General features: G+C 45.9%; 1 protein-coding gene across 5 annotated transcripts in view; it reads right to left on the bottom strand.

Moving 5' to 3' along the window:
• The window catches only part of LOC105284577 (mucin-12), a 275,050-nt gene that overhangs the window by 95,768 nt on the left and 155,080 nt on the right, over positions 1-24,202 (bottom strand). For all 5 annotated transcript variants that reach the window (XM_026970345.1, XM_026970344.1, XM_026970343.1 and 2 more), the window contains exon 4: positions 19,307-19,397. In XM_026970345.1, the coding sequence (XP_026826146.1) occupies positions 19,307-19,397 (91 nt within the window). The remainder of the gene's footprint in view (positions 1-19,306; positions 19,398-24,202) is intronic.

Raw genomic sequence — 24,202 nt, forward strand, 5'->3', positions numbered from 1 at the left:
CATAAACAATCTGCGAGACCTAAAATCGATAGAATCTCAAAAATTTATTAGATTCGACAACTTTTCCGGCGTCGATTGCTCGGTGATACTTGATACGGACACCGGAAGAAACGCTTGGTAAATATTTCAGAAAAACGTAAACTACACATCGCTCGTTCAAATCCCTGGCCTGACGGCATCGACGAGGTACTAAAGTGATATTTGAGCGCGGTTACTTGGCGCCATTCGTCGGAATTTTAGCATTCTTTGGACGTGTGGGCTGCGAGGGCACATCCTCCTCGAGTCTCCTATATTATGCATACCCGCAGAGAATCGCATTTCCGCCGCTTCGGAGAAAACCGCCGTACCTGCGAGCGAGCTCGAGCGAATCCACCCTATCCGAGTCTATGAGCCTGTGATTTCGCGTAACGGCTTCAAAGTTAATCCAACCGCGCGAATTAACGGCAGCGGAGCGATCGTTGGCAACCGCAACAATTGCTGAAGTCACGATTAAACTCGAGATACCAGGCATTGTTTCGCACGAGGGATTTTTCGGCAGTAACAGTCGCTTTCTTTCATCACTTTGCTGCATTTCAATGTAATAATATATAATAATAATACTCCTTGTATTACTTTAGCAGCAACTTTAGCTGCAAACAGCTGCATCTAAAGCTATACTTCTCCGCAAACAAATTGCGGAAAAATGTCACGTTCTCCTGCTGCCCGTTGTATTCCACGCGAGCAAATTGAACGTCTCGTACAATCCGAAGTACCCCCGTAAGCGGGACACCGTCGCTCACGCGAATGCACGATACTAGAAATCGGTTTTCAGTTAGCGAACTCCCTTCCTCCGCTCGCCTTTGCGTATGCATAATGCATAACGGAGCGCATCATTGTATCTCCATTTCTTCTCTCTGCACGCGGCGGGGAAGAGCTTTTGTATCGAGCAGGCGAGAGAGGCCTTATTTTTTCTCTTTTGCCTCCCCCTTGCCGTTGAATCGACGTCGACATCGACAACGGCTGCAAGAAGGCGACGAAGGTGACGACACGTGTGCCAAAGTGAAAATGTATGGCCCGCGAGCACGTGAGCCGACTCCCCCACGCGCAACACTCGTGAAAGAGATTCTCATAACTCGATATGTGGGGTGGCGCAGGGCGCAAAGAAGGGCCGCTAATCTCTTCTCGATGCCACTTTGTAAAGCATCGGGTGACACGCCGCCTTTCCTCAGGTGACGATGGATCGTTACGTGCCATTGCGTGCCGTGCGATAAAAATGATATCAAGTACCACCGGTCGCGGAAACTTTCCGATCCGCAAAATTAACTTGGAAGTAAAACGTCGCCGATTATGACAATGACAATAAATTGTGAGCGATCGCTCATTAGCAGCATCCGTGTAAATTTTATATCTAAGATTATATAATCGGTGAATGTTAATGTTTCATGCTACAGAGCACCAATCGCGCAAAGTATAGTAAGAAGCTAATTTACTTAATTTAGCTGAGAATCAGAAAGAAGAATTAGTCCAATTTCCTTTTTGGGAGAAACTGCAACCTCTTCGTTGATATTCCTGAAAACTTTTTAATCACGACGATGGGAAAATTTACGCAAAGCCATCGCGGAAAAATACATCATTTCCGACTTTGTCTGCCGAGCTCGAGCCGGAGGAGTTCGAGGTAGACACAGACCCGTATTAGCGAATCTGCAAACCGTGCCGGGGCGGCATGAGGCCGGGCTGCATAAATAAGGCGAAGGAAATTTGCAATTATGAATCGGGACTAGAAATACACGGCTGCGCTGTCCCCGACACCTGCACCCTCTCTCCGCGCCCCGCCTCTGTGGCTCTATCCGACGTGAGTGCATACCCGTACCACCGAGTTCGCGCAGAGTTCCACGGAGGGTGTGCCGCAGGAAAAGTTGAAGGAAGCACAGCTGACGAGTATGCAAATCCAAGCGGCTCCTGTCCCTACGTCCCGGCGAAACAGTGCACAATCCCTATGTACTATCCCAGGTTTCGCATTAGCGAGCAACTTTCTCGGCGCTTCAGGAGAGCTCATGGTGTGGCCATTGATGTTTCTAAAATCTATTTTAAATATCGAGATTTCTTATAATAATTTGTACAACTAGCCTAATACGCATAAGTTTCAATCGGTTTATTCTAAAATTGTTGGGCTTTCCGTATACAGTACACAACTAAATAGTGCATTAGATAATTTTAATTGATAAATAAATCTTTTTAGAATTTTATCTTGCCTACCGATCACTCAAATTGGAATCCTTTTCATCATCTGTAAAAATTTCGTGTATATTTAAAAGATGTTACAATTTTCGTAGTAGTTATATATGATTTAAACTCGCGAGCTTAAAAGCACGAGACGCGCGTGTGTGCGTATACTCGATTTCCGTTCTGCTTCATGCATACGTAAATCGTCTTCTTGCCTCATCCTAAAAACTTGGAGCCACACCGAAGACTAGCAGGTACTTTGGAGATCGGTCGTGCGGACCGATGACTGCCACAGATTTCATTTCCATATGGAGTCGAACCATTTAGCGCAAACATTTCTTCCCATTCACTAAAAGCCTCGTCGCGCACGGTCTCATCCCGAATGGCATCTAACTTACAATTTAAATAAAAGCAAACACACGTACGCGCGCTAGCACCCCACTGGCTGCCGTATGACGTTACTTTGTACGCTCTTCTTCGGTGCGAGAGAACTTTCAATGGATTCCAGGATAGAGGATGTCTGCGACAGAGACAGGAGGGTGTGATGAATGCCCTTTAACCTCGGAAGTCTGCCAAGTCCTTCTTACTTGCGGAATCAATTGCAATACCGATGTCTTAAAGTGCACCGAATTTTATTTCTATCTTAATTTAATTCTTGTTAGATCAAATCATGATAATAAATAATAAACAAACACATGTACGCAGAAGTCCAAATTTCAGTTGCTTATTCCTTAAATACTGATTAAATTTGAAGAATAAATTTCTAAAATGATACTGTGTAATTTATACACCGAGAAGTCAATTTATTCCCGATAAAAAATGATATAATATCTTGCTTTATCAAATCAGAAAGATATAAATTACTTGTTAACAAAGCTGTTCTTAACATTTATACGTGCATACATCGTAGATATTTCTTATTGTTAGCAGAAAAAGACTCTTCGATGAACTAAATTCGCATTTCTCATCTAAGTGGATTCAATATCCTATGCCTTTATCCCGGTACGATGAAAAGGACCAATTTTGCTTGACCCTTTGGTCCTGTATGTGCCTAGGGATCACCATGGCATGCGATTGCCCGAATCGTGAATCCGACGCGCTCTTAAGATTAACGAACCAACTATCCCTGCTCTCAGACTCTATCTCTCCGTTTCCGTCCTTTGTCTCCTCATTACTCCAGCCTTCTCCTTCTTTCTCCGTCAAACTCGTCGGATTCCTCCTTTGTGCGTCGTCTGATGTAGTCCAACAACTATTCGCGAACTTCTTTGTGCCGCGCAATCGGGAACTTTGCGGATAAACCATCGACCGGCGCGTGCCTCGAGATCGACTATCCATTTGGTATCTGATTTCATTACATGAAGCTTGGGTGTTGTACACGCAGACAGCAGGCTGCAGGAGAAACGTCTAAAACATACTCCCGGACGTAATCCAGATAAATAAGTCACAAGAAACAGCCATTGCACTTTGTTGGCTGTCCACTTACGTCAAAAGTCCGCGTGAACTTCGTTACACGTTTTTAATCCCCATCGTTGCTTTCCGGTTAAACATTCCTTATCTCTCTTCATCAGACGTGGGCGAATGGAATTAGTCTCGTTTTCTCTCTCGCAGCGCGCAAATAAAAGACGGGCACGCAGCCTTTTTCCACATATGCGGTGGAAAATAATTATTTAGCAGGCTGGTGTATACGCTGCTGCTGCAGCTCTGGCGTGCAACACATTGCAGGATAACATCTACTTTACGGGCAGTGTTTTCCGTCCTCGTCTCCCGTCCGCGTTCCTCGCACCCCATGCTGTGCCGTTCGAGACGTCGCTGCGTGATCCGACAGCTGAAGAAAATGGAGACGGATGATTTCCCTTTTCTGCGGGGCCTAACGCGGGGCGTCGCGTGACAACACCATAGGCTTCCTGAGACGCGGTTTCCCCCGGCAAATGCGCGCCGCTTACTGTGATTACGTGTACGCGCGCGTGTACGCACGTATCCGCGGCAGCCGCCGCGCTTCTGAGCATAATTTAACGCGATACGTTGGGGTTGTGCTAACTTGCTTAGCGCAACCTCAAATAGAACCGTAGGTCGGGAAATTTCCTCTGGCGCCGCGACGACCAGATCAACAGGAGCACCACCTCCCCGAGGAGAATCGCGAGGCGGATCCTAATTGCTTCGACAGTCGTCTCCGATCTAATGAGCTGTTGCTAACCAAAGTGCCGTAGATCGTACGGATAGTAATGAAATAAGCCGTGACATTATTGCTGGAGTTATCTCCACGTTGTCTTGCAGCTCAAAATATTTCTCTGCCATTTGCTCGGTTATTCGACAAACAGAAGCGATTGGAAATCAAAAAACTTCAGCACGTTCAATTGCATTACTGCAAAGAGAAAACTGCCTTTCCGCTTACCTTTAATCAGATATTGTGATTAGTATGGATGCACTGATCTGCCTTTGATAGCGGATTAAATGGCAAGATCACGTAATTGAGAGTTTACTCGATGATTAAAGTCGACTGCTGCTATATATTGTATAGCAAGTGTATACAATTGTACAGTATGAAAAAATAAACCGCTTTTTGTGGAGGCGTTCCGAAATGGAAAGAGCATTAATTGGGCGCAAGACGCTGCGTCGACAAATTGTCGCTCTTGGAAACGGTTCAGCAAACGCCGCTAAAAGGAGGACGGGCGCGATCGATTGGGGAGTCATTCGACAACGATACAATAACGGCGGAACGCGGCAGCGACAGTTTGATACCGATGGCCGCAATTACGCCGACAGTGCTTAACGATTGATCGAGCGGCGAGTAACGATCCATTAACGGGATTACACGCGGTTTAACGTATCCACTGACTGTTTATTAGCTCAGCTACCACTTGACGTTTATCGCCCGGGGTTGATAAGTATACGGCTCGACCAGGACCACGATGTGTAATCCAGCTAGCAGGTATTTTCAGACTCGATCGCGAATTACTCGGTGGTTAGCAACGATGCTTTGCGTGCGTGTTGCATTGTTTCTGAATGTTAGAAGACTGGAGCGGAGCGGACGAGAGGATACGAGGCCAAAAAGCGGAGGCTTGTAATCCGCAATTCGGGGGCAACGACAATGAGCACACGAGAAACGCATCGGGAGCTTCTCCTCGGCTAGAAATGATGGTAGCTGGGTACCCGAGGGTTCTCTCTGGGGCCTATAATCATGCGTCTTGATTAGTGCCGCGCACTCAGTGATCATCCCCGACCTCTAATACCTCCCTCTCTTTCTCTCTCTCCTACACTACTCCTCTCTAGTCCTGTGCGCGCCTCCTTCTCGGCGCAAACTTACTAATATCTCTGGCCCAGCCGCTCTTATCAGGTGACTCGAAAGCATCGTGGCGTTCTACACAAAGTCGACGTCCTGGAATGATTAAACTTGCTAAACTCGTCGAACGAGCGTTTGCACGAGGAACGCACACGTTAACAAGTCCACGACAAGTCGACGTCGTTTGAAAAGCTACTTCAAGAGGTAACTGAATGTCAAAACGCGTACTTCTCAAGAATTAAAGAATGCTGAATAACACACTTCGATAGCTTTCTATGCATTATTTCCAAAGTGATGCTTGCACCAAGTTATAAATATATTCATACGCGCGACAACTCTGGCAGATATTTGACAGAATTCAGAGGTGAAATGATCGGCACACCCTGTACGTATTCGAAGCGATGAGGAAACTATATGCGAGGTAGGCGACCGTGTGCTCCTAGCGACGTCCTAGGAGGAGCCTCGAGGAAACCATTATAGACCCGCGTTCTCTCTCGCTCCGCCGTCTCTTGCTCACGGTCGTTGCCTCTCTCCTGGCGCTTTCTCGCCGGGAGATAACCCAGAGCGACGTTGGGTATTTAGCCAGAAGAAAGGAGGATCAGAAATGCCTAAGGACTTCTCTATTTTGTCGGTGAGCCGCGAAATACGATCGTATAAAAGCCGCATCCTCTCAAGCAGGCGCACCGCGCTCGCTACATCGTGATCACGAAGCTTCACGCTCGTTCGTCCCGAGCAGCCCCGATGATCTTCATCAACCGCACGCCAGCCGGAATTTACACACCGGGGCGGACATTAAAATTCAATTAATAACACAAACACGAGAAGTAGTATACGAGAGGCAGGAGGATGAGGGAGTCCTCCTGATAAGTAACCGAGGCGAGAGCACGGATCCCGGTGAACCGCGACGAGCGTAAGTCGTAACAGGGTGAGAGGGTGCCGCGAGTTAGGCAAAGTCCTAGCAAAGCGCAAGATTAAGCAAATCGATGGCCGGCATTTAAGGTCCCGGTCAATGGCGCGGAAGAGACGCGGGGGAGGGAACGGCCGCCGAGTAAGCAGGTTATAGCAGTGCGCGCGGGCCGGTACAGATGGATAGGCAGATAGAGGCTGGTTCGGGTGGCCCGAACTGATACAATTAGATGTGATCTTAACGCCATAACTCAGGGCTAATCTCGGGGTCTAGACCAAGCGCCCGCGCGCACGACTGAATCTCTGGCCTTCCGGGCGAGGCGCGGACTCACTTCATTATTCATCCGGGTCTCTCGGTGCCGGCCCAGTTATCTCGCGCTATCCTAGCCGGATGTACCGGTTACCAACCTAGCGACCTATCGAGGAAAATTCGCGCTCCACGAATAGCTCGCGAATTCTATGGCGCAAATTCGCCACCAAGATCCCGACCAGAGGGAGGGACCGGGCTGCCTTCCTGCATTCCCCGCATTCGCATTACCGTTTTGGTATTACCGAAACTGTCGGGTCTCCTAGGCGCGACCGCGCGCGACAGCCTGTAGAAGGCAATAAAATGTGGGATATGCGAGGACAAGGGTCAACTTCACCGACATAATTAATCGTGTCCCGTCGGTTCCTAACGCAGATTTGCTTTCCAATGGCGTTTCCATTAGGCGAAGGTATAGAGAAATTTGAACTCGGTTTATATGGACAGATCTGATGATATAATAAAAGGAAATATTTTTCACGATCTCGTCTTTAATTCTTCTTTGCTGTTACTGTTTTATCTTTATTTTCTTATCCCCTTTGCAAAATTTTCACATGTGAATCGGACTGTAATTTATAGCAAGGTAAAATTTTATTTTGTCTGCCAACAGGCAAGCGCGCATTTTCTGAACGAATGACACCTACGAAAAACAGCCGTTCCCGGGCAAATACCTTTTTTCCTTTTAATAAACCGTAACTCCATCCGCCATGAAAATGCGAATTGCAGTAAAGCCTTGCTCTTGGGAGCTTCCCCGCTGCCGGTTATTGACTTAGTTCGTTTATGTACTCACGCTTTACGATGCTACTAAAATCGCGGCAAGACGCCCGAAGCCAGACGGTTAAAAATAAAGTATCGCACTCTCGATAGCCTTTGAATACCTCGTGTCCCTTTCAAAATGGCAATCAATGCGTCATTCAAAAGAAAGTTTCTTTGAATCTACTTTATAGATGTTCTTGAAGAATTATATACAAGTAGTTATACAATGATATATTCGGTACATGATAGCCTAAAAATTGCGACACACATGAAAAAGAAAAAGAAAAAACGGCTGTTAGCGTACATCACATAACGAATTATTCGTTGGCCAAGGCCAATTTGGTCTGGCAGCGTGTTAGATGGCTTGGAAACGCGCGACGATAGTTTCTGACCCATTTACCCAGATGCAATGATCGCTCATATATTCAGCCGAATTGCCTGAGTGAATTCCAAGGGAAAAAGCGAATTCCGCGGAAAGTAAAAAGCAGCAGAGATTTAATGGCAAGCGAAGAATGTTCTGCACTCTCAGCTGACGTATCGTACGATTGCGTAGACGCTTCATCCGAATGTTGAAATCAATCAAGGAGAATTCGGCGTTAAAGCAAAAAGACTTTGCCTGATATTATAGATACTTAAAAGATAAAACATGCACGCCTGTCAACAGGAGAAAATCTAACGAGATATTTATCATGATAAACAGGCGGCACTTTCGCTATCTGTATAAGCTTAGTTTTAATTCCATTAGACGGCGAACCCCCTGCTTCCCGTGGAAAAGGCATCTCCGCCTCCCTGAGAAGACGAAAAGGCGCGATACTCTCGGGAGATTTAAGGTTCTTGGGTTTGCCGCGGGCTACAGTCCAATGACTAACCCTTTGAGGGCGCAATTACCCACGGAAGAGATCTTCGAAGTCCGACATCCTGGCAAACAACCAGAATCTTAATGAGCGGCTACTCCCTCGAAAGACGTCATTATATTAAGGCTTTATGCTATTAAAGGTAAAGTAAACTGCTATATCATAATAATCGCTAATAATGATGGCAATGTTGCATTCCAAAAACTCATACGACCCTTAAACAACGTTTATAAAGAAATAAAATTTAAAAGTATAATAGAATGTTCCAAAATCGATAATAATTTTAAAGGCAGGCAAATACATAAAACAATGTGTGCACACTTCAGCTTCATCGCCCCCCAAATGATCTGAGACTTTTCACGATGTTTGCGTGCGTATCATCTCTCAGTCTATCGCAACCTGGAACTCACCGTTTTCTTCAATCCCCACAGTAAAGATAATATTCCAACTGTCGTCGCCTGGGAGCTCTCAATTGCCAGTCTATCCGCACGATATCTCGCCAGTCGACAGACGACGAAACAGCAGCGCGAACAGGGGTGCAGGGGTGAGTGCCAGCTACCTGTGGCTTCGCCTAGTTTCGCGCAAGAAACGGTGACAATGACGCGAATTAGCGTCGTCGCGTATACACACGGCGTATCGTCTGTATCATCAGCGTTTGATGGCGTGGAAGGCGCGGCGAGGCTGCCGCCGTAGGGGTAGCCGCTTTGTGCCATCAGGGTGATTATATTGCTGTTCGGCGAGAAACATCAAGCCACATGAGTGAGGCGGAGGGTGGATACGACCGTTACACGCGCCGACGATATATACCCGTCGCCGTGTATCGCAGCCAGTCGTCGTCCCGGGCATGAACGGGATACCGGGCTTTTGTTAGTTAGAAGCTACGAAGGAGGAAAATGGATGAGGAGGGAACCTGCGAGGAGGAAGACGAGTCCTAATGCTACGCGTGGCAAACGATGCATAATGCGTACGATCGAAAACCACCAGGCGTGAAATTGATACAGCGAATAGTGGCTGCTAATGCTGATCACGCGACAATCATGTAATTTTTGGTGAGAAGTGATGCGGTATAATGGCGATAGCAGTAGCTCCTTGATCTGAACGATACTCTAAAATAAAGCTACTTCTCTTTGGCGTCACGCTCGAGAACCCGTTTGTTTTCCGAACTATTTCAAACGCGCATCCCGTGTATCCCTCACGACTGAGGAAGAAAGGAATGAATTCAAATTCTCTCAAAATAAAACTGTCGCGTTTCGAGATTATGTGCTCTGGGAAAGCGCTTGATACGTTGCTCGACTTAATCCGAGATCTTGCTGGCACTTCGACTCCCCCTAAGACGCCTTCTCGCAGATCCCCTCCTTGCTTTCTTCCTCGCACTCTCTTTTCTCTCTCTCTCTTTCTCTCTTTCTCTCTTTCTCTCTTATTCAACCGCTTCTCCCACCTTGCCTTTATCAAGACGCGAGAGAAACGTTTCGCGGTAATGCCGGCGTGACGGTGGCGGGCGCTGCGGGCTGTATTTTTTTTACGATATTATTTATGATATTAATTTCGCCCCGGTAACGTCGGCCCCGCCGGGAGTTGTAAAGCGGGCCGAGACGCTCTCCTCTTTTCCTGCGATATCATTGTCTCGAGCAGGCAACGGCGTACCCCAGCAAGCGACGACGACGACAACGACAACGCGAACTACGGCGCGGGGGGCCGCGAGGGTTGGAAAGAAAGGGGTGCCGCGAGGCGGCGTGAATAGTAGCCCTCTTCTATGAAGTGCAGGAGGAAGAGCAGCCGCACCCGGTGTTTTTGGTGAAAGGAGGAAGTCCTCCTCCCTTGTTCTCTCTCTCTTTCTCTTTCTCCCTTTCAAATTGCCTGCGGAGAGAGATGGAGAAATCTCGACACCCGACTGCCGCTACGGGTGTCGTCTACGGGAAATCTCACGACGCCCAGAGAGAATTGCTGCTGCAGGAAGCCGCGCTGAGTGTTGGCGAAAATTCTTCTTCTCAGAGCTATTGTTCGAGGAAGGAATCGTCCGCAAAAAATCGCAATCAATCTGAATCACTAGTTTATTATACTTGCCATACAAATACAGGCAATTGTGATTTAATTAAAAAATTCATGATGTAGTATTGCATTTTTGCCCGGCATTTTTCGTAGTCGTATGCAGAAAATCGAGATTGTTAATGCTTGCACGGATAAAACAACAACAGAGAGATACTCCGAATGTATCGCACAAGAAAAAAATCGACTAAACTCGTAGTATGACAGGGATCGCCTGCAAAAACGCGGTTGCCTGCCCGCGGCGCAAGTAAATCTAAGTCCCACGGATAAGTAAAATTTAAAATCGTTCCCTCTCGTCCTCAAATTACTTTCCGGTGGCGAAGAGGGCAGGGGGTGGCGACGAAGCTGGAGAAGCGGGACCGGATGATAGCTCGCGAGATAAAAGCAAGCACCGGGAGCTTCGGTTGCCACCGAAAGCTCAAGGCCGCATTAATCTCGGTAATTACGTCACCTCTGTTTATCCCCCGCGGTGCGCTTCCGCTTACCCTCGCTCGCCTCCCTCGTCTACATCTGTCTCGCTCTCCAGTGGCTCCTGCGGTCGCACCATCTCCAGAAACACTCTCTCGCCGAGGTCAAAAGCTGCACCGAAGGGGACGGAGGGCTTTTTATCCGTCTCCAACGTAATCGAGCAGCGACTCCAAGGTGTCGACGTAGACACCAGCGAAATCAAAGAGCGACACGCAACTCGAATTAAAACGGAAGTATAATAATCTACCTCTAAGCGATGTTCTCTTGTAATTTTAGATTTTATAATTTAATTATTTTAGACAAAAACAGGAAACTTTCGTTTAATTATCTGAATTTATGATAAATTTTGTTAACATTCTCGGAATAAGAAATGATAAATCATAAGAAATATATAATCTAAGACAAGGGGAATAAAGCAACATTTTTTAAATATAATAATTTATGCAGAGACTATAGATAATATTACTTTTACTCTGCATAATGTGATATGCGAGTTTATTCATTTTTGTATAAAATTTATTTATATATAATTTTGAATAATCAGATTGGTACCGAGGTTTTATTGATAAATTGATAAGCCTGTTATTATTATTATGAAAAATAAGCATCCGCCAATTGGATGATCATTATTCTCTACTAGGTATCGTGAATCTGTAGAAATCTGTAACACTCTCTTGAAAATCCCGTGGCCAGATTCTATTCGTGCCTAACATGAAGGCGGTATGGCAGAAGGAGACCTTTGCGGAACGATGTTGTCGAAAGCTCGCTTTTCCCAAGAGGAGGGAAAGAGGTTACGAGGAAGGCAGCGTTATGGTACACCGCAAAACCAACAAACGATATGCGCCAAGAGACTATGGCGGTCCGACATACAGCGAGGTATGCAAATCTACCTATGTACCTATGAGGTATGAAAACCGTACATCACCAACTTTCAAAATAACTGGATAGATGAATGATCGAATTGCGAGATTCGACTATCTTCGTAAAATACATAAATAAAAATACAGCATGCTTAGTTACACTATTCGTGAATATTTCTTAATTTATTTTCTGATCACACGGTTACAAAATTCGTCACTTGCAACTTATTCTTTTTCGCCAAATTTTATAAATAACAGAGCAGAAAGGAGATATGTAACCAACTGCAACAAGTTTTAACTAGAACAAACACTTTTACCGTGTTGTGCATACAGATTATTCTAAAATTATGCGCACAAACTCCAAGATATCAAGCAGTATGATCTCGTGAACTATTCGAAATATCTCAAACAACTTCACACGGCAAATGTTGCAAATACGGACATATACCGTGCAATATGCTCACCTAGATGGCACAAACGCAAGAGGGTGTGTTTCGAAGCGAATCACCCCTAATTCGGCAATAGCATAGCTTAACCACAAAGCCAGCTAATACAGCGATTAGGCGTCGTGTACAAGCCAACGAGGACTGCTCGGGGCAATGCCTCAACCTGCGTGAAATCGTTGCACGTATCGCTTACAGTGGCAAACGGTACGTCCAAACATTGACTCGTCCAACAGGTTCGATGAGCAGTGATATATCCTCAAGTTTCGTGAACCAAATTCCAAAATATGCAAAGCGTGTCAGTTTTCGTTACGATGCCGGACGATGACACGCTCATCAAACAAGCTTCGCGACGAAAGAACCGACAGTCTCCGGGGAATTTCCCAAAGCGCGCTATCAGTGCTAACCCTGTGTGCCTCGGTAATCTTAAGGGTTTGTCCAGCGGGGCAACGGTCAGCCATTGCGGTCAACTACACAGCTTGTCCGACTCGCCTTCGTGCTTCGGGTCCTTTGGTGATTAACGAGAGGTCAAACCTACTGCCGGCCAAAGCACGCGCAAATAGTCTCTCTCTCGTGAAATTGGGTTCCAAAGCGAGTCCTGATTGAGGCGCCCACCAATGCGACCCTGACGAGGTTCCTCCGGCTGTGTCCTACGTCGGGATATTCCCAGCCGAGCGAAGCGGAAACGCCGAGAGTGTGAACGAAGGATCGCGAGGACGCGGAGGGAAGCTTGACGCGAGAATCCCGTATTTGAAGTACGGGCGAACAGCTCCGAGCGTTCCGCCCTTTAGACGAGATACGTTATGCGAAAGTATATTATCCGCCTGCGAATCGCACGCAGGAGATTGCGGAGAGAAAGCGTCATTACGAGCGGAAAGTAAGGAGCGCGGCTTCGTTAGCGGGGGAGAATGTAGCGGTTTATTAGTCAATATAGAATACTTAGTGTCATATCCCATCGGACGGAATGTCAGCGAGAAGAAAGAGGTTCGTGCGAAGCTGCCACTTTATCGGATTAGCCGGTCGCGGTAAAAGCGTCCTGGAAAGGGCACCCTTCAATTCGTTAATTTACCCGGCCTCGCTCGTTTCCTTCGCGCGGCGATATTAATCGGGCTGGACGTTCCCGGGGATATCTCCAGTCTCTGAGAACATGGCGCCGTCTAAACAGTTCCTTATAGACGAGAGACATTCGTCGTACCGGAAAAAAGCGTGTATTTCTATTCCTAAAGATCTAGCAAAACAAACTGGAAAATTTTTATTTGTCATTATTAAGTGTATTTTCTTTGATATCGTAAATAGAAGAAGTGCAGATGATTGAAAACTATTCAAATACTTTCTACCAAAAATTATTTCGCACGCGATTATTCCATCAATCTGTTTATCGCAACGTTCATTTAATTCAACTATGCATTAGACCATAATTAGCACAACAATAATAGATTTGTAGTTTTGATTTTTATTAAATAAATTTATTAAATATTTCTGTATCTGTAGAAGCTAAAAAAAGCATTCAACTCGCCATCTTCCTCTGGTCAATCGCGATGTGATCTCGAAATGTCGCAAGCACAATATCCAGCGCAAAAAATCCAGTTTGCCGCCATCAACGTGGATCTTTTTTTGACTGCACCATCGGTCGAACTTTTTCGAGGGTTGCGACCGTGGGGTGGGTGTATTGTTTATTCAGAAACGTATCAGCGTCGGCGACTACGGCAGCGACGACGACCACGACGAACGACCGGCGAAGAGGCGGACGAGAGCGAGAGGGCCGCGTGAATGGCGCTTCCGGTAGAACGAGGTCCGCAGGGTTCCGCAGACTCTCGCTTCCGGTCAGGCGTCCGCCGTTGCTACCCCATCGAAAACGCGGGTCCGGATCTCCCTGCATTCGTTCCCTCCCCCTCCTACCCAGTCACCCTCTTTACGCCGCTGCTCCCCCTTTCTGCTCCCGACGAGAAGTTCGCCCGTCGGACCCACCGGCGTTCGTTAATTAAGATATCGATTCTTATTGTCCGTCGGAGCCGCCGAGTCGAGCGGACGTCCTGGCCGGCGCCTGATTTCACGCCCGCGTTAGGGGTTGCCCGCGCGCGAGTTGTTGTCGGTCACCCGCGACGTAGCAACCCCTCTATTCGCGCGCTTTTGTTGCGTCCGGCCGCGGTAGGTTCGCGATTCCGCAGCACGTCGTATCGATTAATTGTTCGGCCGTTGCGGATTCGCCTTGATTTCCATATCAGCGTCAACGGAAACCGCGTTCGTTTCACACCACACGGATTTTTGACTCTTCGAAACAGTCAAAACGCGTGCGTTGAACACATACAGAGGGTGATAAAATGAAATTGTTATCAAATCTTTGCACAGCAAAGACATATCGTCTCGCATGTAGTAATTCCGAGATAGTGTCGACCGAGAGACGATCCAGGTACGAAACAACGTATAAAAACCGAGCAACCAAAGCTGCGGTAGGAAGAATAGGAGCGTGTAATTATAAGGATTAATCTTAAGTCCCGTAAAGTCCACCACTTGTAGAGCTTGTCCCCCTTGTCACGGCGTAGAGTCCTGAACGTGTGCCGCGATAACGAAATTTCGTACGAAGACCGCAGTAGAAATCTTTATCTTTATGACAACAGTGTGCGTGACTAAAGAAAGTCGTGTTAAAGAATGTGAATTTATAAGTCAGAATTAAGCTTCTGACATGAAGTAGCTACACGTGTTTTTAGGAAAGAACTCATTCCCTCATAATTTGCTGTTAATAACGTCAATCATCATTAAAACTTTGTAGACACTTAATTTATTTCCAATTTTATTTGATTGTTATTCGCCAGTATTAGCAATATTCATTATTAAGTTTGACGATTAAATAATTCTTGCTGTCAAAGATTATTAGTAATGTATTTACAGCCACTTGAAAAAACAAAGAAAATAAAAATTTTTGCATTAAGTCACAAAAATTCTGTTAATATTAAATAGCGCATCTTTTAGCGAACGTATTACTGAATGATATATTCAATCCGAACTGTTTTAAAGCAATACATGTCTGTAAACAAGAAATTGCAAAATTTAAAGACAGAAGATCTTCAATAAAGCTACGGTTTATAAAATTCTAATGTGATGCGACTCTTTCTCAACGCATCACATACTTGTCGCGGCAGAGTGATATCACTCGATCGCACTTTGCATTACACTCGGTAGGTTTTATGATGATTTTCGACATCGTCTACTATCAATTTCGTCGTCCCTCGTTTCTTCCACTCGTCGACGGCGGCAACTCGGCGTGCTACGTGCGCACATATGTAGAACGTCGAAGCTACAGGTGTCAGCGAGAGCAGTATTTTTCAGAGAGGCCCGGTGAGGGTGTAGGTGATAGAGCAAGAGAGAAAAGGGTAAAGAGCGCGCCGGAGGAGCGAGCGGGAGAGCAAGAGGGTGAGAGGGCCATCGAGAGGGAGGAGGGTAAAGGGAGGAGGGACGTTTCACCGCGGCAGGGAAACGGCGGCGGAGTGCCGGCACGCACGTTGAATCTGCTAAACGCTCTCGCTCGTGCGTGAAATGCCTCGATATCACTGTTTTATTTCGGCCCGTTCGTTCGTCGCCGTTCTCTCCCGCTTCTGCAATTCCGTCCTTTTTACCCTCCGACCAGCCGACCGGCATGCAACCCTTTCTCTCGCCGCGCACTCGTGCCCGCTCGTGCAGATTTGATGACCCTCCCGCCACGATTTGACGATGATTCAATTGTCCACGGGCAACTAAAATGAAGCATCCGCAGGCTTTTCCACCGACTGGCCTTTCATTGGTGGCGCGTTTCCGACACTTGGAACAGTCTGTTGGTTTAACTGCGGCAGGTGCATGTACAAACGAGGAATATAAATGAACTGCTGCTTGATTAAAATATTGTAAAATCAGTTGCACTTCACAGCACGTTTAATTAAAGTAATCGCAACGAACATCATAATGAACGAGAAATTTAATTGGTCAATTAATCTCCGTAATATATAGAACATATATAGAGAGTTGAAATTGAAATGAAAATATATAACATTATATTTCGAATTCCGGTCGATCTATAAATCACGTAATAACTCAAATGTAACGTGTTCCTCGCGCGACATTAATAAATCCACGCGCACAGAGGTCGTTAAAAAATTTGTCGGCGATCTCTCCCAGACAATATCGCCGCAATATCGTTGAACGACGATCGATAAGTCGATAAATCGCGGAGTGGCCCGTTCGGCCAATTTAATTAATAATTATCGACTCGAGGAGGAACGCCCTGCACAATGGCGATACTTCCTTCTGGCGTAATCCTCCGAAGATTAACGAGCCCGTACCAGAAGGGACCGTTCTCCGCTGCCACCCGCCGCCTTCCCGATCCTCCTCACCGCCCTTCCTGCGCTATATCGTCCTCTCTTATAGCCGCAAGACGCCATGGCGCGCCTTGCGGTGGTTGCGGCAAGAACCCTCGCCGTACCCGCATTAACGCAATTATGAATTTGTCGCGTTGGGATCTGACAATACAAGATGTCGCAGCCATTCTCCCGCCGCATCTTCCCACCCAGCCAGGAGCCGCGCCCGAGACCCTTAGCCCGGCTTTCCTCGTTTACACTAAAACCGATTTTGCGGACTACTATATGGATCGAGACGACGTGACGTAAATGCAATTTGCCCGACCACGTGGATGGCCGTGTGAGCGTGTTGTGTGAGCACGACAATAAGGAGAACACCAGTTATTAATTATCGCGATACGCGCTCGTTAATAGATCATCGCGGCGGATTTGATCGCCAGCTGCGCAGTCAAAGCGCACAGTCAAAACGCCCGTGACGTTTTGAGGGAAACGAGCAGGGAGGCAGCTCCGATGCTGTCCGTGAAAATTAATTGGAATAATCAACGTCGGTGCCGTCATTTAAAAGCGGAACAGCGGACGCTTCGCGTGACGCTGACGGCCACGCATCCGTAGCCGTTGCCTACGTACATACGAGTACGCATCGTGCGTCAAGCAACATTGTCTCAACTTCGAGCCGCGCGAAACGACATTAACAACCGCAACTCCGCGCCGCGGATCTTCCTCGCGCGTCGCGCGTCACGCTGAATGCCCAAGGAGTTATTCACCGCGACACCGCTTTCGCTGCTGTCGTTTCACCCTCGCGAATCAATATCCGATGTATTTCGTGTGCCCGCCTTGTTAGCCGTGCCGTTCGTTTTGCGGCGTGGGAAGCGGGTGTAGTTTCGGCGGCCCTCTAAGTTAGTTTCGAACGGTCCCGCAGCAATAGCAGTAGCACAGCGGCTGGTTTAGTCCTCCCTTTCTCTCTCTGTTCCTCTCTTTTCCTTTCTCTCTCTTTCTCTTTCACTCTCTCCGGTATCGTGCGGTAGCGCACGACGGGTGGGACGAGAGGATCGTTGCGGCTCGCCGCAGGCGACTGCTGCGACCTGCTCTCCTCAGCGACAAATTCCTCCTCCCGGCTCGATCGGCTTCACCATGGCTCCACCATGGTGCGTTTCTCTTCTCGCTCCTCATCAGGGTGAGTCGGCGTCACCATGGGCTTATCCTCGTGAGCTTACGTCGCGCAAGAAAATCAATCGGCCGGATCCGCAAAGCAAGACGCGAGCTCCCCGATCTCGCCTATCCGGAACTCACGGAAGAGCCATGGAAGCCGGCCGGGCGATTCTAAACATCAAGGAGCTAGGGACTGCCTAGTCAGCCCTTAATATCGTGATAGTCGGATCCGCGCGCAAACAATCCCGTAACCTTCGGTTAAGCGCCGACCAGCCCGGCAGGGTGGCGTCGGTCCGACCGCTGTTGGCCCTATTATCGCTAACTAATAAAGGGCCTAATTGAAACGCCGGGCTTTTGTTTCCGGCACTCGTCTTTCCAAAAGCGCCTGACCCGGCTGTTTGACCGGCACTCGAAGCACCGACAAAACGGAATTCCCCAGCAAAGTGGAGATTGATCGACAATGCTTCGAAGTCAAGAGCTATGATACTGTCTGTCCGCGTGCATGGAATGTATTATATATATATATATATATATATATATATATATGTGAATACATTAATTTTAGTCTAAAGTTGAAAAGTCTGTTAAACAATCCATGTAATCTGGAAGGAATTGCGTGTGTAATAATATGACCAATTTCTTCGTGACTGAAAAAGAAAACGTCGACGATAATCCAGCCATAATTCATAGATGAAAGCGATCGAGATCGTTTATAATCGCGGCGCACATACAGCCGGCGCCGTGCTCGTCTACAACTATTTTCTGCGAAGGGGAAAGAAGAAAGTTCGTGATCGCGGTAAGTGCCGCTATCACGAGAGATCACTTGCGACGCGATTTTTGCTCTGGGCAAAAGCTTCGATACCATTGTCGTGATGCCATGCTCCTAAATTCTGCGCGTGTCGTGCCTGCTAGAAGCAGGACATTATTCTTCAGAAACGCAATCATATATCCGCGTTCCCCAAGTCATTAAATTATTTATACCATTACCTATCGGGAAACCATATGCAGCAGAAGTTCTCTATGCCGCGAGTTCTTTCAATCATTGTCTTTATCGTGGCGATCGAGCTCATGAAAATCGTAAAACAGAAAAAACGTCGGAAAACAATCGCTCATTGATAGATTGTGGATAACTCTAATGCCAAGAATTCTCGTTTAATAGAAGATATTTTCTATAACTTGCAAAAGAGCAGGCTTTCTCGGCATAAAAATGATTAATTTGCAAACTATTACATAAAAAGACAGATAATTTTAACAAGGTAGTCTTTAGAAAATATATAAAAGACTTGCATTTCCCTTTAGCAGTATCTCTAAACAAATTTAATCTTAATAAAAATTTAATAAAGTGCATCGAGTTCGGATAATTTAATTATAAATTATAAACTTGTGATAAAAGGAGGATTTCATTATATTACATGCACATTGCACATAGATCAGATTTCTTATTAAAGTTTCGCGCGATTAATATTTTCTTGACTTTTTTAAATATATTCTTTTACATACGAAAGGAGACTAAATCATAAGGATATAAAGAATAAAATTGCATGTGAAAATTTTGTAAAAATTATGAGAAAACGGCCAAGATAATCGAATGCTATGCATCGTGCGCGTGATTTTTCATTCTTTGTTCGAATTGAAAAAATACAAAGAAGAGAACGAGAGAGGGAGAGAGAACGGCTCGCGTGCTGTGAAAATAGTAAGATAAAAACTTACCTTGCTGGCGTGCGGTTGGACTGACTGTTCGTGAGAGAGACTGCTGCAAATCGGCCGAGAAGGCAGCCTGCCGTGTTTTGCTCAGATATAACTGCAAAAGGAAACGAATTACGGAAAATTATTCTTTCGACGTCAATCCTAATTTATAAGCAAAGCGTTTCTTTAATTGCTTGTACTACATTATGAAGAATCTCCGTAATGCGGAAAGACAGACGTGTCGTGACTAAATCGAGCCGCGTTACCGTGTGCCATATTAGATTACGAGATGCAAAAATATGGGCAAATAATTTAATCATAAGCAGGAAACAACAACGTTTGAATCAGTTATCTTAACGTCATTATTAAAAAGTGGTATCTCATAAATAAAATATTACACTACGAGATCAATTACACACACAGAAAATACATAAATTTATAAAATACATAAATTATCATTTACGATCAAACCATCAACCATGTTACGCATAAATAAAAATATGAGACTAAAATTACACTTTTCATGTAGATGATAAAACAGTTTAAGTTTAATATAAATTTTCTATTTACGAGTTGTACGAGATTTATTTAGAAATTGCGTAAAACTTTACCAGTCTAAATATCACATAAGAGATCTCCATGATCAACATAGCTATGTAATTAATAAAATAAAGATATCGTAGCTGCCAAGATGTGCTACGCGTTCTCGCAGTCGCCTGAAATTCATTTTGTTCATCTGAAAGGTAAGTTGAACGAAGTCACAATCGGAGAGATTTGGCATCCCGATCACGCGCTAAGGGCGAGCCATCCCCTTTAATATTAAGACCAAATCGGACCGAGTCGCTTCGGTATAAAATAAAGGGCTGACATGCGAGCACGGCGGGAGAGCCGAGCCAAGCCGAGGGAGACGCCGAAGCGAGAGGGAGCCTCGCGAGAGTAACGGAGAGAGGCGTGGAAGACAGGCAGGGTAGGGTGGCTTCACCACCGCGGTGAGGGATGACTGAGCGAGTCGGTTAAACGGGCGTCTTCTTTCATAAATTTGGAGGGCGCCCCCGGATAAAGGTTTAGAATAAATCGTTTGGCCTGTTATCCACTCCGACGTCGGCGGATAACGCCAGACGAGAGCGAGCCCGAATGGCTCAACGATCCCTCCTCAGCCCTCTCCGCATGATCACACGTTGTACCGCTTTGAGACGCATACGTTTTGCCTTGCGCTTTGATATCCATCACAAAATAATTTAGACTTTCATCAGTACGTCACTTTTTCCTTGTTAAAATGTACATCGCGATGTAGATGATTCGATTAAAGGATGTACAGGATGTATCGATGTGTCGAGATCTCGTGTACATACTGTCTCCTAGCTATGCACACTTTGATGAATTTAATACGAAAAAACGGAACTTTTTGACAAAAAGGAATGAAATGCTGTTGTTGACATTTGCGTGTTGCCAATATTTATTTTGTAAAGAAGAACTGTTTTGTAGGAACAATCTAGCTACTAGAAACGTTACGTGTTATGTATTACGTGTGTTCTGTGAAGCAACCGTATACGCGAGACTGACTGTCTAAAATGGCGAGCGCAATATGAAAGTTCAGGCGGGGGTGGCTAGAATGCTCATAAATACGTCCTCGAAGATCGCACAAATCGCTCGTTCAAGACCAATCCCCTTCGACGTTCCCCGCGAGAGATACGAGAGGGAACCCTTCTTCGTCTCGCGTAGAAATACGCACGGCGATATGGCGAATATACGCGCGACTTACATGCACGCACACACGTAACGTACGCAAAGTCCGAACGTATCACACTCTGGCGTAAAAGAAAAAGGAAGATGATGAAGAAGAAGGAGAGAAGCAAGGGGAGAAGTGAGAGCAAAAGAGAGAGAGAGAGAGAGAGAAAGACCAGGCAGAAAGCCAGTCCAATTTCTCAAACCTGTCCAATCTGTGTCGTATGCAAAATCAATCACGCTCTACCCTGCCACACCGCCCTCGCCAGGAACCCTAGGGGCCCTACAATTTTCAAATCCATCCGTAGCCACGCGGTAATCCAGCTCTTGAAGCAAAACTTCTCACCGATCTGAGACGGAGTCCTGCTATCGAAGCATCTTTCTCGATCCATCTCGTCCTTCCGACAATCACCCATATGTAACGTGACATGTATGTGTGTATCGTACAGTGCACGTGGACTTCCGGCGCGTTTGTTTTTTGAATGCATTATCAGCAACGAATAAGGTAAAATGAGCTGAGAAAGAAAACTTACTTTTCTAGACAAAATAAAAGAATTTTGTAAACTTCTAGTAAATGTTCCTTTTCTCTATTTATTTATTAAAATGGTGGCATGACAGTATCATAAATTGCTAGTAATAAAATTTATAACAAAAGAGAGAAATATCTAATACATCTATTTTTAATCATAACAAGATATATTATTATGAGAGAGAATCGCAGCAATCGAACGTATTCTGGCGAAAGAATAACAGCCTTTGAAGCTGCATTGAGATGCACCCGTAACCCCGCTCAACGTTATAAAGTTTATATTGAGCCTTTGAATCATGGTAATAATATCGTCGAGCGTGCTCAAAAGGCGAGCCGGCGACGCGGAGGAAGACATTTTAAAAAGTAAAATTCCGAAAGTCATTAGGAACTATCGGCGTATCGGACGTTTGTTTCGCCGTCCTGTCCATTGATATGCATTACCTTCGATCGCCAGCCGCGATCATTAAAGGGACCTAAGGGCGCTCTGTAAGGGTTTCAAGGCCGGGTGACCGCCTCGAAAAAGTAATTTGTCCTTTGGGGCACGAACTTCAAAGTGCACGCGGGACGAATGTCCCGCGTGCGGGCTTGCTACAACAAGCGGCGTTCTACTTGCGCCCCTTTCTACTTGGCGCCACTGATCAGACTTGCTGATTTTTGCCGTCGCAACGTCGGCGGTGGACCTTGTCCACCGATGCCTGTCAAGGGCCCCGGCTGTCGAAGCTCTCAGCCCCGAGAAGACGGAGAGAAGCGGGAGTGCGCCACGAGGGGTGCGAAGAGTTTAGCATACGCATTTTGTACATTGAAATCCCGACACGTTCGTCCAACTTTAAATTGAAACCCGCCCGACGCGCGTCGCCTCTCCACCGTCGATAGCCGTTGTCGTCGTCGTCGTTGTCGTCATCGTTATCTCCCAGGGTGTCGCCAAGACAATATCAAAAGATTATGTAATAGCCGGAGGAATTTTGAAATAACGCTCGCATGAAGGAACCAAGTTTCGAAAACTTCAGTTTTTTTTTTAATTAATTAATTAGAACATAGTGTGAATGTAGTTAGAAAGATATTTTTGTATTTTATTTTTATTAAGACGAAAAATTCACATTATGGCAGAAAAGATAGAGAGGCTAGTAATATATAGATAGAAGGCCCTAAAAATGCGAAATAGCAATGAGAAGACAAGGAGAGAACGTGATACTTGACGTCCTATTGACTAGCGTAAAGTTTCCATAAAATAGTTACAGCTTGTTTACGCACACTAAAGACCCGGAAGCTGTTACATCGTTATGACGGGAATATGGTGTTTGCACCGCCACTTTCCTCGAGAGTTTAAATGGCACCATGTATTAGAAGTCTGGCAAATACGATGAATGCCGAAGCACTAATAACACGAAATAATCGACTTCGTCGCAGCGAATCTCCAAATTTCGTTGTGCGACATTACGCGAAGAGACGATAGTGAAATCGGGCATTTTTAATTAAATAATACTAATCACAGAGGGCAACCCTCCTGCGCTCAGGCAAATCTCATCTCGTTCTTTCCCTGGACCATCCCCCGTCGCGCTGCCTTCTTCCTTTTACCCTGTCTTACCGAGCACCACCTCTTCTCTGGTCCCGCGAATCGTCTCTCTTTTAGTCTTCGAATTGTAATTAACATTTGGTTCTCCCATTAGTGTAATTAAAGTGCCATTCCATAATCTAGGAGGCCGAGAGAAGAGAAGAGGGGCACCTTATCTTTCAGACTTCAGCCCCGGCTGCGGGGGTCGTTTTAACCCCCGCTGAGCGCCTCCAGCCTCCCTTTCCGGGTCTACGCCAACCGTCGGTTGCCCGTAGTTTCCTTCGGTGATAACTCCTTTCCGCGGGAGAACCCCCCCCGCCGCTGGGAGACGGGAAATCGCGGCAGGAAAAAGAAAAACGGTGATTAAAACGTTTGGAAATCCGATATCGTATATTCGCGTACCGAGTCGTCTATTCGAGATGGCGCGTACGCAAACTGATTTTGCCATTTCCGTTTCTTTAAAGGAAAGAAGTTAAAAACGCCAAATCTTTAAAGGAGATAGTTATATCGATCTGTAAAAGAAATTCATTGCCTGCGTCAGTAATATTGTATTGTAACTATATACAAATTTTAAACAATATTTTATCACATTATCCTGACAGGCATAATAATATGTTTGAAGGATACGCGATAGCAGAGATCTCGACTCAAAAACAGAATAAATAATACATAGTTTGTCTTAAATTTATAAAATGTACATTTGTCTAACTTTTTGTTTATGACATATTCGAGGTTGCGGATACGCAAAACACATTGCACGGGAGATAATCGGCGGAAGGTGTCATTCGCAGATTGGATTCGCTGGGGGCGCAGGAGGTCGGACAAAACGATAAAGATAAAGGGCGAGATGAGAAGGGTGCCAGCAACGGTAAAATAAAGAAGAGCAAGGAGATAAGAAAAGGACTGCCTACGTTGACATTTTCCGGTGGTTGAGTTAATAATGCGCGCGGTACACACAGCCGCGTCGAGCGGCGGGGATGGATCTCCGCACAAAGTGCCATCATAAAGAAGCGCGGATGTGTTTATTCGAGAATTTGCCTTTTTCCCACCGTCTCCCCCGCACGACCCGGATGCTGCGAGATTTTTATCTTATTTTTCGACGATGATCCTGTCC

This window comes from Ooceraea biroi, chromosome 6 (assembly GCF_003672135.1).
Source record: "Ooceraea biroi isolate clonal line C1 chromosome 6, Obir_v5.4, whole genome shotgun sequence".
Classification (NCBI taxonomy): Eukaryota; Metazoa; Arthropoda; class Insecta; order Hymenoptera; family Formicidae; genus Ooceraea; species Ooceraea biroi.